This window comes from Brachyistius frenatus, unplaced genomic scaffold (assembly GCF_029030835.1).
Source record: "Brachyistius frenatus isolate BFR_SWC_R1_liver_20210118 unplaced genomic scaffold, ASM2903083v1 Contig_90, whole genome shotgun sequence".
Classification (NCBI taxonomy): domain Eukaryota; kingdom Metazoa; phylum Chordata; class Actinopteri; family Embiotocidae; genus Brachyistius; species Brachyistius frenatus.
Genome location: NW_027210689.1, coordinates 525,533 through 545,919, shown reverse-complemented (window position 1 = coordinate 545,919; position 20,387 = coordinate 525,533). Strand labels below are relative to the sequence as shown.

Genomic DNA, 20,387 nt, shown 5'->3' with positions numbered 1-20,387 from the left:
GGCTGAATTCAAAGATGGATGACACGTCACCACGTTCTCCCACCACAAAAGTTGTGAAGATACAACATTGTGTAAATGGGCGCTGCCATCTTGAGTCGGTGGCTTCATCTTCAACCAGAGTCTGCTCAGCAGTGTATTTTGATGTTTTAATATGTCCCACTTGTGGTAAAACAAACCAACTGATCCCAAACTTCCTAGCATTCACACCCTGTTTAGTTTGCACATGTTTATGAGTGGTAAGCAGCTCAGCCAAAGAGGGTGTTTCCAGTTTAATCAATATACTTTGAAGGGTTTGAAGTCATACATTTCCCCAATTAAGCAGAAAAGGCAAAGTTTGTAAAAAATAAATTAATAAATAAACTCTACTTTTTTGTGGGATTCTTGGGAAGCAATGCAGCCGTCATCTCCTATAAAAGAGCAGCTATTAAACATGCACATGGCATCATGAATACACAGATGGCTATGTGACTTTCACAAAGCTTGATTATTAAACAAAAAACCACCAAAAAACATAAAGAAGACGCTTACTAACTTTTCCCTTTTTCATGGTCTTCATAAGGTAACAAAACTTGGATAACTAATATATGGGAGGCGGTTGCAACATAATGTACATGTTACATGTGAATAATGAAAACTATTAAATGTGATTGAAAGCTGAAAAAAAAAATGGAATATTGAAGGTATTTTGTTTTCCCACAAGCAAGTACATTTTGGTTCAAATGTATTTTAATGCTTTAATGTTCCACTTAAAACAAATCAGATCAACGGTTCTCAAAGTGTACAACAGTTTTATTGATCAATGATCAACTCAGGCTTACATGATTACAAGTATACAAGAAATCACTGAAACTGTGACCAGTGAGGACACTTCCTGTCTTCTCTTCCTCTGTCTTCTTTATCACGGCTGCTCAGTAAAGCAGAGGTCAGATCAAAACCTGTAAAAATCGAATTTAGCCGAAGCGTCTGAATTTGATGTGCATGATCTCATCAACTCTCCTCCCGGCATGTTTAGTCTTTTTTTTTTTTCCCCATATTTTCAACCCAATATGGGTCTCTCAAAGAATTTAGTGAAGCGGAGCTGCTGCTCAGCGGCTTCCTTCTTTGCCTCTGGGACTTTCAAGGTTAATTACACACAGCCAGCAGCTCGCCTCGTTGCTAATCTACGGGTTATGTTCATTTACGGTCAGAGAGGAAGGAAGGGGAGAAAAAGACATCATTACGGCCGTCGCTTCCTTTACATCCACACGTATGGCACTCGTTGAAACACTCACGTAGACACAATAACAGGCACATGCAGACCGTCTTTCCTCTCTCTCTCTCTCTCTCTCTCTCCGTCAGGCTGGCCAGTGTTGGGAGTCATCTCATGGACACAATCTGTTATTATTTTACACAACTGTACAAACCGTTGAGTGGCTCTGAAGTCAGCTCCGTCATGGCACAAATATAAAACTCTAAATCTATAGATCTGTCATTCACTTTAAAGTCTGCGTTTCTTAAAAGGTGTTTGAGAAAGGCTGGTTTCACGAAACCTGAACCGCGCCGACCCCGACGAAATTCAGAACTCGGTGCATTTCGAATGCTTCTTCGCCGGTGATGTCATCGACACGCCGACTGCCCTGAAAGCACCGCGGACGACTATTTAATTGAACTTTTGTCAGAGAAGATTTAAAAAAAAAAAAAAAAAAAAAAAAAACAACAACTGACACCTGCATCCTTCCACATGTAGATTCCACAACGTTAACCGACCCGACTGTCGGGTTCGAACCTAAAGCCGAGAGCTTCAGTTCATTTGGTCTCAGCAGAGGAGAGAAACAACATTTTGTTCCGATCCGGTATTTGCAGAACAAAAAGCTTCGTGATTAACGAACCACGTGAACATGGAGTTAAACAGGCACACTGTTAACCCATATAGGACTTCTTAAGATAAGATCCTTTTAGCTGTCTATCAATAGATCCATATATATATATGTATAGAGATATATATTTATAGCTGTATATCCACCATCTCTGCAATGTGAAAACATTGGCTGAAGTATCTGAAATACGACGATATATCTGCGATACGTTAATATCTGCCAAATGATCTGCAAAAAGATAGTCGCAGACATTATCTGGTAAAGACTGACATGGTCTTCAAATAAGACAATACTGGGTGACACATGGGTCGGGCTCATTAATCTAGCTCTAATGGTTTCCAAACAATCTTCATAAATACATATCTACAAGGTCCATATAACATCTGAACGGTTTACAGTCAGACGACAAATTTAATAATTCAGTGTTTGATTTTCCCACTAAAAGAAAATCACAGATCTGCACTCACACAGCAGCTCTCTGCTTTGCTTTCAAATGAACTGGACAAGTCAGCTTGGACTTTTTTTCTTGTTTTTTTTTTTTTCTCGTGGAACAGACATCCGGTCCACACCGGAGGTCATGTGACGGCTCGGACGCCGAACTCAACGACTCAGTTCGTTAGGACCAAAACCAAACCGGTTAAAGTCGTTGAAATAACGTTCACGCTGGTGTCGAGAGTCAAAGCGCAATATATGAAGGTGGAATTCATCCAGTTCATCTGTGACGTGGACCGTCGGCTGCTCAGATCTGAGCACTTGTCGAGCGCAGAGGTCACCTGCTGCTCTGTTCGGGGCTGAGCCACAGAAATATGTGGAAACGCAACAACTGGGCAGCTGCCACTGAATTTTCTTCACATTAAAACCGCTCGGACTTCATTTGTATGAAATAACCTTGTCGTCATCTTACTTCCTTGTCTTTGGTGCATTGTGGGATTTCTCTCCGGAGTAAAACTGCCTTTGAAAAGCCCCCGTGACGACACGTAATTTGGCGTTAGTGTGGCGTCTCTCCGGGTTTGTGAAACCAGCCTTCGGGCTTATTTGAGTCTGCGGGAAGCGGGACGGACCGTCGGCCACGATGGTCCCTGCGTCCCCCGCTCTGGTTCGGTGGGGGGCGGCGGTGGTGGTAGTGGGGGTCAAGTGTGGGTTGCAACCGTAAGGCAGCTGGTCTCTGTTTGTGCCCCATAATGCACTGATGATGAGGCCACTGAGGAGTGTGTGAATCACAATCAAAGAAGACGGGTGGAGGACGAAATCACGTGGAAACGTTAACGGGAGGTGAAGTCGGCTGGACGAACGCTCGGTTTAGCAAGTCCACACCTGAAAGAGAGACAGAGAGAGACAGAAAAGGAGAGAGAGAGACAGAGAGAGAGACAAAAAAAGAGAGAGAGAGACAGAGAGAGAGAGAGAGAGAGAGAGAGAGAGAGAGAGAGAGAGAGACAGAGACAGAGAGATTACTGTTTGAGGATTCCGCATAGTTACAACACAGAGGCAGAATAACTACAAAAACATTATACACATTTTTTTGAGATTTGAACTTATTTCAAAGTGCTTTTATTCTGAAAACAAAGGAGGAGGATGAAGAGGAGGAGGAGGAGACGTGTCGTACCTTGACGGTGCTGTCCACAGCTCCGGAGAAGAGGCGTCCCCTGGAGACGGCGAGCGCGGTGACGCTGCCCTGGTGTCTGAGCAGCGTCTGGGTACAGATCATGTTGTCCATGCTCCACACCTACAACACACACAGCACTGGCATCATGTGACGTACGAGCACTGCACGTCACACACACACACACACACACACACACACACACACACACACACACACACACACACACACACACACACACACACACACACACACACACACACACACACACACACACACGGACGGACACACGCACACACACACGGACACAGTGTCTGTCCTCACCCTGAGGGAGCGGTCGTAGGAGGCGCTGAACACTTTGGTCTGGTCGGGGGTGGAGATGACGGCCAGAGCGTAAACTGTTCCCACATGACCTGTCAGGGTTCGCACCTGCTCTTTAGACTCAATGTCCCACACCTAGAGGAGACAGAGACACACGCGCGCGCGCGCGCATGCACGCACACACACACACACACACACACACACACACACACACACACACACACACACACACACACACACACACACACACACATCATCATCATCATCACAACACAAACACCGCTGCAGTCTCTGTCTGAGAAGACATTTTGACATGAAGGTTTGAGTGAGTCGGTGGAACCTTGAATTCATAGTTGATCATACTTCTATGAATATGATGTGGATGCCCACAGAAAAAAATATACATATAAATAGGATCAAAAACAACCTTGTGTCTTGTGAAACAGAGAAGATACGGTGTGGTGTTTCTGGGCAGATGTTGTGTGTTTGTGCTTCCTGTGCGTCTCTTACGTGGATGAGGTTCTCGTAGGTTCCACAGACGATGTGGTGGTTGGTGACAGCGATGGAGTAGACGCTGCCGCCGCTCGTCTGCAGGACGTGAACGCACTCCAGAGAACGGATATCCCAGATCTGACCACAGGGAGACAGAGAGAGGGAGTGAGAGGAGCAGGATGAAGAGGAGGAAGAGGAGCAGGATGAAGAGGAGCAAGAGGAGCAGGATGAAGACTCCATCAGAGAAAACAGATGAACATCACAGCAACACGCCGTTATCTGCAGTGGAAAAAGTACTTTAGCAGCTGGAAACTGTCGATCTTCATCACCATGGCAACATGGAGAGCCATTACTAGTTTAACTGGCCAGTCCTGTTGGCCAATGACAACACGGCACCGAAAACAGGCCAGGAAGACAGAAAGCTGAAACTCCGTCACATATTATCAGTCCCACACACATATTCATATTCGGCAGTAAAATGGCTGCAGCTACTTTCCCATTAATCATTCAGCCCGTCAGATGTGAGAAATAGTCCAAAGTGGCGTCTTCAGTCACTCCGTCAAGTGAACAGGCAGAAAACTCAAACATTCAACGTTAAATTCTCACATTTAAGAAGCTACGAAAAGAAAACAACTTCGTATTTCTTAAATGACGTCAGCTCATCAGTTATTGAAAATGTTGTCAACAAGTTATTTTAGTGTCGACCAACGTCCAGAATAAAACTACTGAGGAGACAGCAGAGCAGATGAGATGATCAGGTCTCTGCAGATGAGAACATACCAGAGTTAACACTGAAGCACTTAATTGAACTCGTATTTTAAAAAAAAACTTCTGTAACGATCCGTCAACACAACACTGACATCATCAACTTATAAAAGTGATATGATGAACTTGGAAACAAGCGGTCATTTACTGACATCCACCAGACGCAGAGCGACGTTAGTATTCCTTTAAAAGGGACTCAGTCGTGATGGAAATATTGAAATATTGGTCTGTTCTAATGTTCATGGCTTTTCTGTGGATTTCCTACACACCAAAGCGAGGCTAACTTCAGACACACCGGATCAAGTCGTTAGTTGGACGAGGTGGTATTTCTGTTTGAATGTGACAGACGTCACCGATAAGGAGAACACTGTGTGGTCTGAACCAGCTTCCATTACATATCGGGAAGCTGCAACATCTCCCTTCTCTCTCTGCCGTCTCTATTTTTAAACTCATCCCGCTGAGGAGCAGCAGTTTAATCATGCCGACTATCCATTACACTGTAACATACTGCACTTGTATTCAAACGCTGATCCAGTACTCAAACATTCAAAAAAAAATTTTTTTTAAATACTAAACTAACAAAGTTCATTTCTTGCATTAAAAACAAAACAAAACAAAACAAAACAAAATATTCTGGGATCAAACAGCCTCTTAGGAACTTTGTGTTGAACTTATACGATTGCCAAAAGATTCACAAAAGATCATCTTCACTGGATATTGCCGACATTTGTCGAAGCACAAATATTTTCGAAACAGCTTCTTGAGTTGAGGACCGGCTGGAGACGAACTGCTCCGCTGACGAGCGTCGCAAAAAGGAGCCTAGTCGACCAGATCTGCGCCTCCGTCTCCCTTTTCCTCATCCTTCATTGTTCCGCAGACGTCCCCCGTTCCCTCAACCAATCACTCACTCTGTCCCGTCTTTATCTCTCTCCAGCGTCCCTGAGGTAGTCATTAGTGACCAACTGCAGCAACACACACACACACACACACACACACACACACACACACACACACACACACACACACACACACACACACACACACACACACACACACACACACACACACACACACACACACACACACACACAAACACCTACTACTACACGAAGTACTTTCAACAGTGAGGCAGAGAATAAAACTGACAATCAGCAAGAGACAAAAAGTCTGATTTATACGAGGACGACATCCAGTCCACAATATATCCTGTCAGTTTCAACTGTACACACACACACACACACACACACACACACACACACACACACACACACACACACACACACTGCAGCAAGGTTTCAGTTCTCTGACTAACACCCAGAATGTGCTCAGGAGTGATAACAGCAGGACGTGCATCGAAACTTCTTCATCCGGAGAACTCCTCTAAGAATCGCTCTGACTGTGCTGATTATTCCCATGATGCACCGGGAGCCATTTTCTCGGTCCCTCGGGCGGCTGTACGTAACGATGCGATCTTTCCATCTTCCTCCAGCTTTTGATTTTCATGCACTGATTCTGAACTTAACGTCAGCCAACTTCCAAATCCCACTCAGATCTGTCACTGGCAGGTACATCTGCAGCGAATGCCAGAAACGTTCACATCTTCACTCTGCTGCAAAACTAAAACCTCATTTTAGAACATTCCCGATCAGAAGAACAAATGACATAACATCTAACGAAACATATTAAATGCAGGACTTGTATTTAACGAATCGTTCGTTAGGCCTGGCTCCCTTAGCTACTGTTGCTGTGTCAAGCTTTCTATTGTAGCATAACATAGATGCAATTTACGATAGAAACTGTAAAACTCGTAGTTTTTTTGTTTTGTTTTTTAACTATGGCTCATTCGTTGCACACAGAAGTCGACGATGAAAGCAGTTTCTCATTTCGAAGTTTGGGCGGTTGAAACGTCACCAGAACATTTCATCGGCTCGTCGGTGTAATCCATTGGTGATGCTGAAATTGTGAAATCTCCCCTCTCCATCTGACTTTTTAAATGTTTGCGGCCATTTCATTTGAATTCATACTTACGCGTGTAACATTTGGCAGAAGCTGTATAGCTACATACTGCAGACAAAAAAACCAGCACAATGACCAGCTGATGGTTCGTGTAGAAGACATGGAAACGAAGAGACAGCGTTCTTTGTGTATTACAGTTAACTGTACCTATAGTACAGCATTATACAAAAATAAACAGTAACTAATTCCAACATAATCTTTGAATAATTTATAAGCTTAGTGGATCATTATTATTATTATTATTGGAAAAACAAACTTAGGCAAGCAATGCAGTGATAAACAAAGAGAAAAAGGATGAGAAGGAATCAATCAAACATATCGCTACTTTAAACAAGTTTGGTTGGAGTTGCAATGTAGGAATGGAAATGGAAAAACTGAATAAATAACAGGGGAGATGTAATCTGACGTAATGATAGTCAGCTGATGATACGACTCCTGCCCAAAACTAAAGTGCAAGTTTATGACTGCAGGTAATAATCAAATTATTCAGGAATGTCAACGTTATTACCTTTGATTTAAAGCAGATAAACACACGACTAAATCAATTTCTTAAACTACTGCTTGTTTTCGGAGGTTAAAAAAAAAAACACTCGGGGCATCGGCCTTCACACATCTCCATTCATGCTGCTTCAATGTGTCAAGGAATGTGACCTCGACGCGTGTGGCTGCTGAACTGTGATTGGTCGGTCGTCGCTGAGAGTTTTTACATTTGAAACAAACATATGATTGGAGGGCTACTATTACGACAAAACAAACATATGATTGGAGGGCTACTATTACGACAAAACAAACATATGATTGGAGGGCTACTATTACGACAAAACAAACATATGATTGGAGGGCTACTATTACGACAAAACAAACATATGATTGGAGGGCTACTATTACGACAAAACAAACATATGATTGGAGGGCTACTATTACGACAACTCCACCCCTTCACTGACCTTGATGGTCTGATATGATCCGCTGTACAGGTGGTTCTGAGAGGCCACCAGCGCTCGAACCCAGTGATTCAGACCGGTCAGCTCCTTCTTCAGCTTCAACTCCGTACCCACGATGTCCCACACCTACACACACACACACACACACACACACACACACACACACACACACACACACACACACACACACACACACACACACACACACAAATTCAATGAAGTTGAAACAAAAGGAAAAAAATAAAAAATTCTTTGCTGGCTTCCAACTGTACAAGAGTGCAGGCTTGATGAAACACTAAAAATAGCCGCTGTAGTTGTTGGGGATGAAAACTTTATTAAGGCGTTCTGTAAAACTGCTGACACAAGTAACACTAAAAATCCTTTTTACTTCCCTTTAAATACACATGATGCATTTGCCAAAACATTTAAGTGCATGATGTCCCTGAAATGAAGAAGAGAGAAGCTGGGCGGGAGGAGGCACAGTAAGGTAATAAAAGGAAGTCCCGGTGTAGGAGAAGTGACATCACAGACATACACTGTCGGACCAATCAAAACGACAGTGTCGCAACACACCTTGGTGTTTTCCATTTGTCACTTTAATCCCAAATTAAAGTCTACTGTCAAAATAGTGTTTCACCACCATGGTAATATACAATACAGCCAGATTATCATTATTCATCTCATACTGACGTGTTGATCTGTGAATTTATCTCTCACAAATAGAACTGAATTGATTTTAAATTACTCACTCGGAAAAAACATAATAAAACCCCAGAGGGGTTAACACCGTGATACATTCCAGATCCTATTTCACCATTTACACCAGCAATTTTCTCTGTCCTCAGAATTTACAAAAACAATTGGCATGAGAAGATTGTCATATTGCGGTGTCTACCTGTGGAACAGGCTTTCCACTTAATAATAAAAGCTATAAAATAGCTCCCACATTGGAAACATTTAAGGACACACTCCAAACTCGCCTGTATTCTCTTCACTGTAGAATGTAGGACTTTAGGTTGATTTAAAAAAAAAAAAAAGAAGCTTTGTTTGTTTTATAGCCCCATTTCTACTTGTATTTGTCTCTCTTAAATACTCGATTAAATACATTATATTCTGTTGTGCAGAAGGCTTTCGAAGGGAGCCGAGCGATACATCTTGTACATGGCTGTACCTTAATGGCCTTCAGGGAGCCGCTGAACAACATGTTGTGGGAGGAGACCAGCGTACACACAGGGTTGTCATGAGCACGGATGGTATTGACTTTCTGCAGCGTCTGGATGTCCCACACCTATACAAAGATGCACAGCGGGGGGAGGGGGGGGGGGAACACGACGCGAAGTCAAGACACACAACTTCAACAGGAGATGCAAACAGTTTAACCCGAGATGGTACGAGTAAGCCTCTAAAAAGAGGAAGGACAGTGATGAATGTTACTCACGATGATGGTGCAGTCTGCAGAGCCACTGTATAGCCTGTTTCTATGGAGACCAAAAAAGAGATATCACCGAGTCATGCTTAGGGGGTGAGCAAGGTCATTCCCAGTTGACATGTATGTTATGATCACAGCTTAAATGTACATGTGTGCATTAGTTACCCCTGGATACACAGAGCCAGTACAATGCCATCATGACCCTCAAGGGTTTTCTGACACTTGTAGGTGGTGCAGGTGTCCCACACCTTCGGGGGAGGGGAGGAGGAGATGAGATGTATAAACATACTGCTAACACGCGTAAAAATGGATGTGGGTTGGTATGTATTAACGTGTATAATAACTGTATATGTCAAGGCTGCAACTCGAGGCTGTTTCATGTTTTTCTGTAGAAAGAACCACCTCTATGATTCCCCATTTCTAACACGCAGGAGGGCTGTGAGTGGGAGATATCAGGATGTCTTTAGAGCCGAGTGGGTGAAGGCTGTGTTCAGGCCAAATTAGCAATGTGTCTAAAAATAAAATAAAAAGTAGGCGGTTGCCATTACATTTACCTTGACCGTGTGTGTGTGTGTGTGTGTGTGTGTGTGTGTGTGTGTGTGTGTGTGTGTGTGTGTGTGTGTGTGTGTGTGTGTGTGTGTGTGTGTGTGTGTGTGTGTGTGTGTGTGTGTGTGTGTGTGTGTGTGTGTGTGTGTGCTGTTACCTTAATCGTCTTATCAGAAGACCCAGAGAAGAGCAGGTCTCCGGTGGAGTAGACACAGAGACACCAGACGGGACCCTGGTGACCCACAAACGTCCCCTTACACTTGAAGATCTGCTGGGGATCGTATGCTACACACAGGCACAGAGACGGGATAGACTGGATGTGTGTTTGTCATTGGAAACTGAACGAGAGGAGAATAACTAAAGCTGAAACAGGAGGTTAAAAAGCCAGACGGAGGAGGAAGTGACAGACAGTTTGTGAAGAAGGGTGAGTGAGGGAGAGGAGGAAGGAAGAGGGAACAGCCAGATAAGGCAGTCAGAGCTAAACAAAAATAAAAATTGCATTTTAAATCAGCAGAACTTAATGACTGAATCATTTTAAAACTTGACAGGCTCCAGTTCTCAGGAAAAAAAATGTATAAAATATTTCCCTCCAATGAGAGAGGCAAAGAGCAGAGGACAGGCAGGTGGATACTTACATCCCAGGATGCCCATGTTGAGCCTGGCATTGATGTGAGACAACTCATCCTGTGGAGACACCGTCGGGGTATATCAAGTATTTGTAGTACTTTTATTCTGGTCTCCAAATCAAAAGGTTTAATCTCGCACATTAATGTTGCCGACACACACTTACGTTAAGCATGGAGGCATCTCGACGAAACTCCATCAGGTCCTCGCTGAGTTTACTCTGGTTCTCATCCAACACATCTGAAGCGCACATGCGCACACACACACAACACACAAGTTAAGAAAAAACACCTTAAAAGAATATTCCATTATTCTTTACCCACAATGCAACTTTGCAGATTACACATGCAGCACCTAATGTGGCGCCGTGCTGCCAGCCTCACGCGGCAGTGACAATCCGGCTCCGGAGGTCTGGAAAACTCACTTCTTTAGAAACTCCACATTTCCCGATTTCTTTCATTTTCAAACTTCCGAGTCTTTATCAACACCGACTCAAGAAACAGCATTTAAAACGTGGATGAGTTAGTTGGTAACCTGATGGCTCATTGCAACAATCCTTCATTCCTCCTCATAAGTCATGAAATTAAAAGCAATTCATTCCTGTATACCTGCATGCTTTTGGTTTGTCAGAGTAAAGCAAAAATAAATAATGAAAAAAAAAAAAGAGAGCTATTCTGGCTTCTTCTGCAAAGACCTTGTAAATTGGCCAGGGCAGCTTTGTTGGAAACCCTTAAAAATGTTAGAAATAATTGGATTATAGTGACATTTCAAAGTAACTGTTTCTGTTAACTATCACCCGCATCTTCAGTCTTGTAATGAGTCTATCTAGATGAGAAGCAGTCGCTCGGCTGTTTGGCATCATCGTGCGCACCGTTTAACACAAGAGGAGAATGAACGCTGGACTGAACAGAAGCGCAGCGTGGAAAAAATCAAAAGGAAAATGAATAAAAGATGAACTCTAAGATTGAGGTTCATCCGTGTCTGATCACACCATCCATCGCTTTCTGAATTATTATTGAAAATATTCTGTTGAATCAAAAATCAAAAGCAGAGTCCGAATTTTATTAACCAATGAATCAGCAACGATGGATGCCGATTATTTTTGTTAGTTTTGAGGTATTTTAGAGAACGTTGTTGTTGCCGTTTGTTTTTCAGAGAAGGTTACCAACATATTCATCCACGTCTGTATCACACGTGACGTACTGTAGTTCCCTCCGCGGCCAAAAGACTCACTTTTTACACACAAGCTGAAAACATCTTCATCAAACCAGGTCACCAGTGTGGATCCGTCGTCTCACCTCAGACCAAAACAAAACCTGTTCAACATCGTACTTCTACCAAAACTGTGGTTTTAACTCCAGCTGCTAAACATTGTATTATAAAAGGTGTAAATGTGTCCTCTTGGATTCTTTAACATCCTCTTTAATCGAGATTTGTTTTAACCATGTATTCAAAAAATATCCCATCTGTACAAAGTTTTAAAATGACCTGACAAAAAGTGCAGGAAATGTCTGTACATATAATCATTGTTTGGTCATTTCAGCTAACAGCTGAAATCACTATGAAACAGTTGTAGATTCACATTAAACTACGACTGCCGTCGCAGATGTTTCCTTACTGCTGTACACAAATACATCTAATCAAGTGAACCGGGTCGTCTCTCCAGGGAATATGTCCACGAAATGCAGAGTTTGGTCTTCAGTATCTGTTGTATTGGTATAGTGTGAAAACGGGTCTCCTCAACTTTGTGAAATTAACAATACGAGTCGTTCTTTGGGACGTTCTCTTACAAATCCTGCCGTGTTTGATATTTGGCCGACGTGAACCAAAGTACAAACGCGTCAGACGAGAACGTTATGAGAATAACCATAGCACCTGTTCCTCCGCAGCTGCCTCTACACTGTCACTGAGCAACACGCTAACAGTCCACCCGCTCCGCCGGCGTGTTGAGCGACGTCCTGATCAGAGCGTCCAGACATGCAAATGGCAGCGAAATGTTACAAACAGAAATGTGTGTTTTGGCTGAATGAGCAGGTAAAACTGAATCTTACCGAATTTCAGCTCCAGGTTTTTCTCGAGCTGATCTAACTTCTCGGACAGTTTGCCCAACATGGAGCGTAGGAAAGCAATATCCTGGTCCTTCTGGGCCAGAGTCAGCTGCATCTCGTGGAACCTGAACGCAGCCGAAGGCCACAGAGGACGTGCAGATAGACGAAGCGCTTGAGAGCTGGTTGACGGGAAGAAACAACCGAGTCCAAAACAAAAAGTCTGGATATTTGAATATAGCTCACCTGTCATCAGTCTGCTGCAGAAACTCCTTCAGGCCCTCAAACTTACACACCTCCAAGTGTGTTTCATACGTGTCCTGGTTACCTATGAATGTGCAGCTGTTGGGAGGCAGAAGAGAGGCAGGTTAGTGAAAGGAAGGTGCTATTGACAGATATGGTACAGAAACACAAAAGACAAAAAGAGTGGCAGCAACTAAGCAAGAATACTCAAAAAAATATATATTTTCATTTCGTTTTTCATTTTGGGAAAGAAATGGAGAGAGGTGCAGCAAAATAATGTCACCTTTCCTCTTTGGGACTCACCCGTATTTGGAGTGTGGACATTTGATGTGCTCACACTCTTTGAGGTGAGCCTCCAGGTTCATGGTGAGCAGCGGGGGGCAGGAGGGGTTGTTGGGGCACCGCACCGGCCTGTAGTCACAGCTGGCCTCGTGTTCTCTGCACAGAAAACACAGAGTTGGCGTGAGGCGAGCAGAGGGCAGGTTCGGAGCGGATCGAAATAAACCGGCGCCAGCAGCTTTGCAAAACGCTCCGTTTCATTTCACATTCGCGGCGAACATCCTGTCAAATCTTCCTTCCTCGCTTCCTTACTTGCGCGTGGACAGTTTGATGGTGAACGGGCAGCCCAGCGGGTCCACCTCGTAAACGCCGGGTTTCCCGGCCACTGTGGACGTGGGGGGGGCCGCCGCCGCTGCCCCGCTGGCGCCGCCGGCCGTGGCCCTGCAGCCGTATTTACAGTGGATGAACAGCTCGCCGATCTGCTCGGCGACTGCGATGTTGTTCACCACGACCGTTAACTTGGCCGCGTCCACCGGGCACTTGTCTGCAAGGAAGCAGCGAGGATTTGATCAACATTACAACAAAACAAACACTTTGAAAAGGTGCGCCGTCGCAAAGGTCTCACACAAGACGCACCTGAAGTCAAGGCACATCGTCTGCAGAAGGTGTGCTGTGGAAGGAGGGAAAAGGAGTGCTTTTGTTATTGAGCCTTTTAATACATTTAAAATGCGCTGCCCCATTTGTTAATGATGCTGTCGGTCAAGCTTTCTGTTTGCACATATGCAGCTCCTAATAATCACAGGGGTAAATTCACTATCAGTTTAATCAATTTGTAGCAATTATCAAAGCTGCCGGTCTCTGATTTCAGACAGAGGCAGACTGAAACAGGCCTCTCATTTCAAGCAGCGACTGGGGATTTTGATGTGGTTGATTTTCAGTTGAAACAAAGACAGTTTCTAGCTGTATACAGATGGCTTTATCATTCCAGGGGACTTTTTTTTTTTTTTTTTTTTTAAATGAACCCAGCAAAAAAAAAAGAAAAGAAGTCTTTAATTGACTTTGTGGCTAAATATATGGCATAGTCCTAAAAGAGGCTGAGAGTGGAGCATCCTCACCAGGAAATAAAGAAATGTGCATTGTTATAGCACAAACAACAGTGGTTAGATTTATGCCTTGTAAGTATGTTTCAGATGATGCATTAATATAGAAATAACTTTTACAATAAGGAAAAACATAAATGTAAACTTCCTCTCAGCCCGGTAGAACATGACATCTCTGTCATGCTCTACCGGGTGCTAACGTACGCCTGCACTCTAAAACAGTATCTCGGACTAGCTGCTGCACAGCGAGGAAATGTTACAGATACTGATCGTGCTATTGTGATCAGGGACTATTTAAATAGTAGTGAAAAAATGTCCCCTTGCGGGAGTGAGTGAGTGAGTGAGTGAGTGAGTGAGTGAGTATCTATCTATCCATCCATCCATCCATCCATCCATCCATCCATCCATCCATCCATCCATCATCCATCCATCCATCCATCCATCCATCCATCCATCCATCCATCCATCCATCCATCCATCCATCCATCCATCCATCCATCCATCCATCCATCCCCATATCCCCATAAACTAAAGTAGTAAGAAATGTCCCTGACCTCCGGGAGTAACGAGTTAGGTCTGTTAAAGAAAAGAAAAAAGGAGACGCCATCATCCAAACTTTTTAAAGGTTTAGTGAGTAGGATTTAGGGGGATCCATTGGCAGAAATGGAATATATAATTTATAACTATGTTTTCATAAGTGTAGACCTTTCATGTTCTTTGAGTTTCATGGCCAACTGTAGATTCTCCTACATGCTTGGAGGAGGGCGGTGGAGCGACCTCGCTGCAAGATGCCATTAACCCTACACATTGCTCCTTTAAGAATCGTCATTAAACACTCTCAAAGAAAATGTATACTATCGTGATGAAAATCTCAAGAAGCAAGACGCAGTCAAAACCCAGCATATGTATAAAACACTTGAAGGGCTTTTAATGTGAAACGGATACAGGATGTTGCGGCATTCGACCGTCCAATGGTGTAACTTTATCACTAACCCAGTCAGAGCCAGATACTTGTGTTTTTCCCTGTTGTTACAGCCCAGACCACAAACAGTTCATTTAAAACTATTTCAAGCTTTTTACGAGCTGTTGTACTAAGCATGAAAAAAAAAAAAAGCAGAAAAGAACAGATCAAACACTGGGAGACCGACGGAATGAGAAAGATGGGACAGATGGAGAGAAAGCTTGAAAAGACAAACGTAAACTCACCCCACATGTGGTGATGACAGGGTCCTTGAAGACATTACAACACAGCTGGCAGCACAGTTTGACTGACGGCTGTTCGGCAAACACCTGGGGCTCCTGCTCACAGACGTACATTTGTTAATTTGATCAGTTACGGTTTCAGCTCCAGAACTATGCAGTAAATGTGTTGGTGTGCATCTATAAATGTGACTATGGAGTATCAGCTTGGCGTGTGTTTCCGTTTGCTTTCTGTATAAGCGGTATATGTTCGTGCTGGGTGCCATACCGTATCCTCCTCCTCTTCGTGCAGAGAGAAAGTGGAGCGCAGGGACATGTTGGACTCGGAGTGGAGGGAGCGGACTGAGATGGCCGAATCGGACCTCCGAGGGGTACCAATGGGAGGCTGAGGTGAGCCAGGAAAACAGTGGAGAGAAGAGGTCAAAGCTAATTCACATATAAATAGTATCATAAATTAATGTTTTCAATATCAGATCATGTTTGAAAAATGTCAATTTACAGGAGTGTGTGTGTGTGTGTGTGTGTGTGTGTGTGTGTGTGTGTGTGTGTGTGTGTGTGTGTTTGAGTGCTTACCATTCCATCGTCGTCATCGCGAGGGGAGTAGGTCAGCGTACTTGAGGAGGAGGGGGTTCTTCTGTGCTGCTTGAAGGTGCTGGATCCTTCCGCTAAAAACGTGCAAAGCAACAAATTCACAAGAAATGAAGCCAGAATAACAGAGTTACTTACACCGAATATAATAAGAGAAAGAAGGAGCATTTGGAAAGGTAAATATTAACTGCGAGTCACCTTTAGCTCCAGCAGCCACGGCTGAGAAGGTAGGGCCAAATGATGCCTCCATCCTGCTCTACAGTGAAGAAAGTTAGATGGATTAGTGGTGGGGGGAAAAAAAGGGAAAGTATCAACTATTTTTAAACAGAACGAGTTATTACAACAGCAAAACACCGCAAATCACGAGTACAATGTAGATATTTGATACACAAATCTTTTCCATGTCACATGAGTGTCTCTCACCCCGCTGCCAGAGTCTGCCGGGGGGGTGGAGGGGCTGCTGGGGATGGCTGCTGTGGTAGCGGCTGCTGCTCCTCCGGAGTATCGATTGTAGGGAGGCGTCTGACTGCTGCTCATAACCCAGAGCGCACACACGTATGTACACGGAAACACTGGCAGCGAGCCGGACTGCTAACCCTGGGGAAGAGGAGAAAAAGGACGAGGAGGTTATTGGACATTAGTGTGACACCTACTGCAAAAACAACAACAATAATAATAATAATAATAATAATAATTCTGGTAGTTTCTCTCTAAGCAGCACTACAGAAACCACACTGAAAACAGGATAAGCACATAATGCAAGCCATAAGTTGGATTTATGTTTTAACAGTGACAGAAAAAAAAAAAAAACAGGAAAAAAAAAACATAGACCCACATTTGGCTCAAGACATGTTGGCGACTGCCAGCTGCTACAGTAGAGCTTCAAGCTCGACGAGAGGCAATGCAGTGAGAACAAAAATAAAAAAAAGTGTGTCATGCAGCTGTTACAGCTTTACTTTTGTAAAGGAGACATTGGACCTACGTCACTGGACTTGGGCACAACAACACAATCCAACATAATGATTTTGATTCACTGGTTACAGCAAAGAAGACACTTATGAAGAATACGTTTTATAGTTTAAGTTGGTTCAACTGATTGTTTTCTGTAGTTTCTAGAAGTACTGCAGAAAAGATTCCAAGTTGAAATCCAGAAACAACAGAAAGTTTAAAGTTCAGCCAGTCTGTAATAATTATCTTTTACAAAAAAAAAACCACTGAACTTGTAACATTTCATTTAGTTAGTACTGTGTCCTTTTTTATTTGCTGACAAATTTACATAAATACCTCAGAGTGGTATTTGTACCACTACTGATCTTATTTAGGGCATTGCCTATGGTGAGAGCGATTTAAAGTAAGTAGTATAACATTTGAATGCCATTATAAAAAAAAATGAGAAAGCCCTGATCTCTTGGTACCTTACAAAAAAAATAATATACACATTTTCTGCTTTTTTCAGGAGTGCGGCACTAAAATCTGATCATGATAGCTTAGTAGAATATATGTATCGAAAGGGGCATTGGGAGTAGAGCTGAAATTATTAGATGATTAATTGGTTATTTAATTCAAAATAAAGTAATAATTATTTTGATACTTAATTTGAAGCACAGATGCCTAAAATATGATTCATCATTGTCCAGATTGTGGAGCTTTGATTGTGTTCTGTTCCAGTAAAATGAATATTTTTTGGTCTTGAACTGTTGAACAAAACAAGACATTTGAAACTTCACTATTTTCTGACATTTTACAAAAAAGATTAATTGATTCACTGCTAAAGTAAATATCAGAAATAACTGTTAGTGCTCTAATGGACGTGAAAACTTTGGATCAGTGCACTCTTAGTAAACACAATACAGATGGGAGCAAAACTCAGGCACAATGTCAGTCAGTCAGCAACAGCTTAGAAGAGGAAGTGTTAAGTTGCAGAAGTGACTACTTATCATTTGAAATCTATTGTAACCTTATTGTAGATACTGGGCTTTGAGGAACGCACTCACATATTGAACATATGCATTTATCTACCAAATCATACCAATGCAATTATGCTTCTTACTCCCCCGTTAAAGTGAATAACCCTTCTGAGACACACAAATAGCTGAGAAAGCAAGAAAAAAAAAATCAGCAACAACAACAAAAAAACCAGCTGTTTGACATGAGCAACATTGAGTCATATCAAGGCTTTAATTAGGGACACTAGTGAAAAGTGACCAACATCTGCAAACCCTCAAATACATGGGGGGGGGGGGGAGCTGAGAGGCATGAGAGGGAGGCAGCAGCACGGGCACAAAGGGAAGAGGGAGAAGTGACAGCCAAAAACCAGTGACCCGGACAACGAGGTGTTGATGGAAACACGAAGGTATGCGGACTGTCAGCTCGATGCTGCAGAATCAGTCTGTGAAACAATCCAGGACCTCTAATCCGCTCCGACCAGCGTCACCGGCTCTTTTCACCGGCCTGGAGATTCCCGTAAAGGGGAGCCTCCACACAGAGGAGGTGGGCGGAGGAAACACACACACACACACACACACACACACACACACACACACACACACACACACAACGAACCAAAGTTGAAGAAAGCTAGCAAGCGAGCTAAATGTTCAAAAGCTAGATGTGCAAGAGCGTACGAGCCTCGCACCTGCTTATCTCGTATGAAGAGCTTCTTTTTAAAGGTTCCCTGCCAGCCGTCATCTTATCAACAATGATTTAAAACTGCGATAATTAGCGAGCTAAATAAAGTAGCTTGTTTGCTAGCTTAAGTTAGCTAATGATCCATTTTTATTAGCTATCCCTGCTCCTCCTGGTCCTTGGCAAACTCCGCTACCCACCATCACAGAATCGGCGCTATTTCGCAGTCACTGCGATACGTATTCTTAAAAAGGTGGTTTTGTTCATTTTTGTAGACTTACCATTCTTTTTACAACAGCCTGGCTCCGAGTCTGCAGACGAATTCCTCAATCTTCCTCTCTGACTCTCACTTACACGGAAGGCTCTGTTGCCGCGGTGCAGTGTGGGTATTGTAGTTGAACGCGTGCAGCCGTCGCCTCACCAGCGTCCTTTTCTCCGCTGTAGGACTACGCTACCCACAAGCCCCTTCACGGAGCTGCCATTGAACTCGGCGCTGTCAGTAAATTCCGCACAGCGAGTGCAGAGCGCCCCGTTCACCGCGTCCATCCACATTCCCGGCGGCACCGCGTCGTTATTGGTTCTCGCGGAGGCCCAGCGATCATGCGACAGCAACCATCACGTTTTACGGCTAATGCACGTGCATGGTGGTGTGATGGGGGAGATATTCTGACCAACAACACAGACAGAGTGTGAAATACGGTGCCAGATGTCCAAGGGTGATGCTGCGTTTCTCCTAAGATGAAACACTAGACATGACACTACCATGTGATTCTGCATCATGTAAATCAAATAGCAGGTTAGACACTACATGCATAATCTATACATCTAAACGTGCATTGAGGGATACATTTAGACAATACATATACAGGAGACGGATGTATATGCAGGTTCAGCTGTCACTAATGGATCTGGGATGAATTTGAGCCCACTGCACTGCATTTTGACTTTGTCTGACTGCCTGATAAATAGCATCCTGTTTAAGGAGTTATTGCGCTTGTGTCACCCAACTGCTTACAATGACAGGTCATGTAGAAATGTTATTATTTAAAGACAATAAGATAATATTTTGAATATGGGGATGTACATCTCTAGTATCTACTTTGTTGAACCGTGTTAGTGTCATGCTATTATTTGTTTACATTGTTCCACCAAATCAATCTAGATAAATTCATCCAGTTATCACACTTCCCATGAATTCAGAACCGAGCTGTTCTGATTTTCATTGATTGCTATGAACTTTCTTTTAGTTTAAGTGGCAATAAGAGAAGTGAAAACAAATTCATTCAACAAACCGTGTAAGAAATGCAACAAAATACTGTAATACGAAATTAAAACTGCAATATTGCTTGATGATATTGGCACACACAGTGATACCTACAATCTGTTAACAACCACCCACAGCTCTGGACAACAATGTCTAAAAAGTTGCCAAACTTTAGACCGAGCGACATCAGCAAAGAAGAAATGTATGTGTCATCAAGGGATCTTCCTGTAAAAGCTTGTAAAACCTGCAGCAGTCCTTGCAACAGCTTTTACATTTTAAACGAGTCGGCGTGAGAAATATAGTTTTTCTGTTTTGTTTTGTTTTGTTTTATTATTATTCCCTTTTCTCCTTCACAGATTCCCAAGAATTTTCAGCTACTTGGTGAAAGTATTCAGTGTAAATGGCACTTTTAGTAAGGTGTTTTCTGTTGCTATGCTTACTTTGTTTCAC

General features: G+C 43.1%; 1 protein-coding gene across 2 annotated transcripts; it reads right to left on the bottom strand.

The window, feature by feature from the left end:
• Window positions 1-774: 774 nt before the first annotated feature.
• On the bottom strand, window positions 775-19,041 carry traf7 (TNF receptor-associated factor 7). 2 transcript variants are annotated; one of them, XM_069710127.1, is made up of 23 exons: window positions 18,955-18,989; window positions 18,457-18,523; window positions 16,472-16,645; window positions 16,247-16,304; window positions 16,034-16,125; window positions 15,729-15,845; window positions 15,467-15,559; window positions 13,797-13,830; window positions 13,473-13,704; window positions 13,185-13,319; window positions 12,885-12,980; window positions 12,645-12,766; window positions 10,760-10,833; window positions 10,605-10,653; window positions 10,127-10,254; window positions 9,589-9,671; window positions 9,433-9,472; window positions 9,166-9,282; window positions 7,998-8,120; window positions 4,288-4,407; window positions 3,781-3,912; window positions 3,460-3,579; window positions 775-3,170 (listed from the first exon to the last, which is right to left on the bottom strand). In XM_069710127.1, exons 3-23 carry the CDS (start codon window positions 16,583-16,585, stop codon window positions 3,156-3,158), a joined length of 2,094 nt encoding a protein of 697 aa, XP_069566228.1. In that variant the 5' UTR covers window positions 16,586-16,645; window positions 18,457-18,523; window positions 18,955-18,989; the 3' UTR covers window positions 775-3,155. The 2 variants fall into 2 exon arrangements, with proteins under 2 accessions (XP_069566228.1, XP_069566227.1); XM_069710126.1 differs by lacking the exon at window positions 18,457-18,523 and having other exon boundaries at window positions 18,955-19,041.
• Between the last annotated feature and the right edge of the window lie 1,346 nt (window positions 19,042-20,387).

What these genes read in the sequence shown, in the direction of transcription:
- traf7 (XM_069710126.1), bottom strand. Translation starts at nt 16,585, where the DNA reads ATGAGCAGCAGTCAGACGCCTCCCTACAATCGATACTCCGGAGGAGCA. An exon ending in CGTGGCTGCTGGAGCTAAAG is followed by an intron (nt 16,126 to 16,246) that starts GTGACTCGCAGT and finishes GCACGTTTTTAG; the next exon opens with CGGAAGGATCCAGCACCTTC. An exon ending in CTGCAGACTGCACCATCATC is followed by an intron (nt 9,283 to 9,432) that starts GTGAGTAACATT and finishes ATCTTTGTATAG; the next exon opens with GTGTGGGACATCCAGACGCT.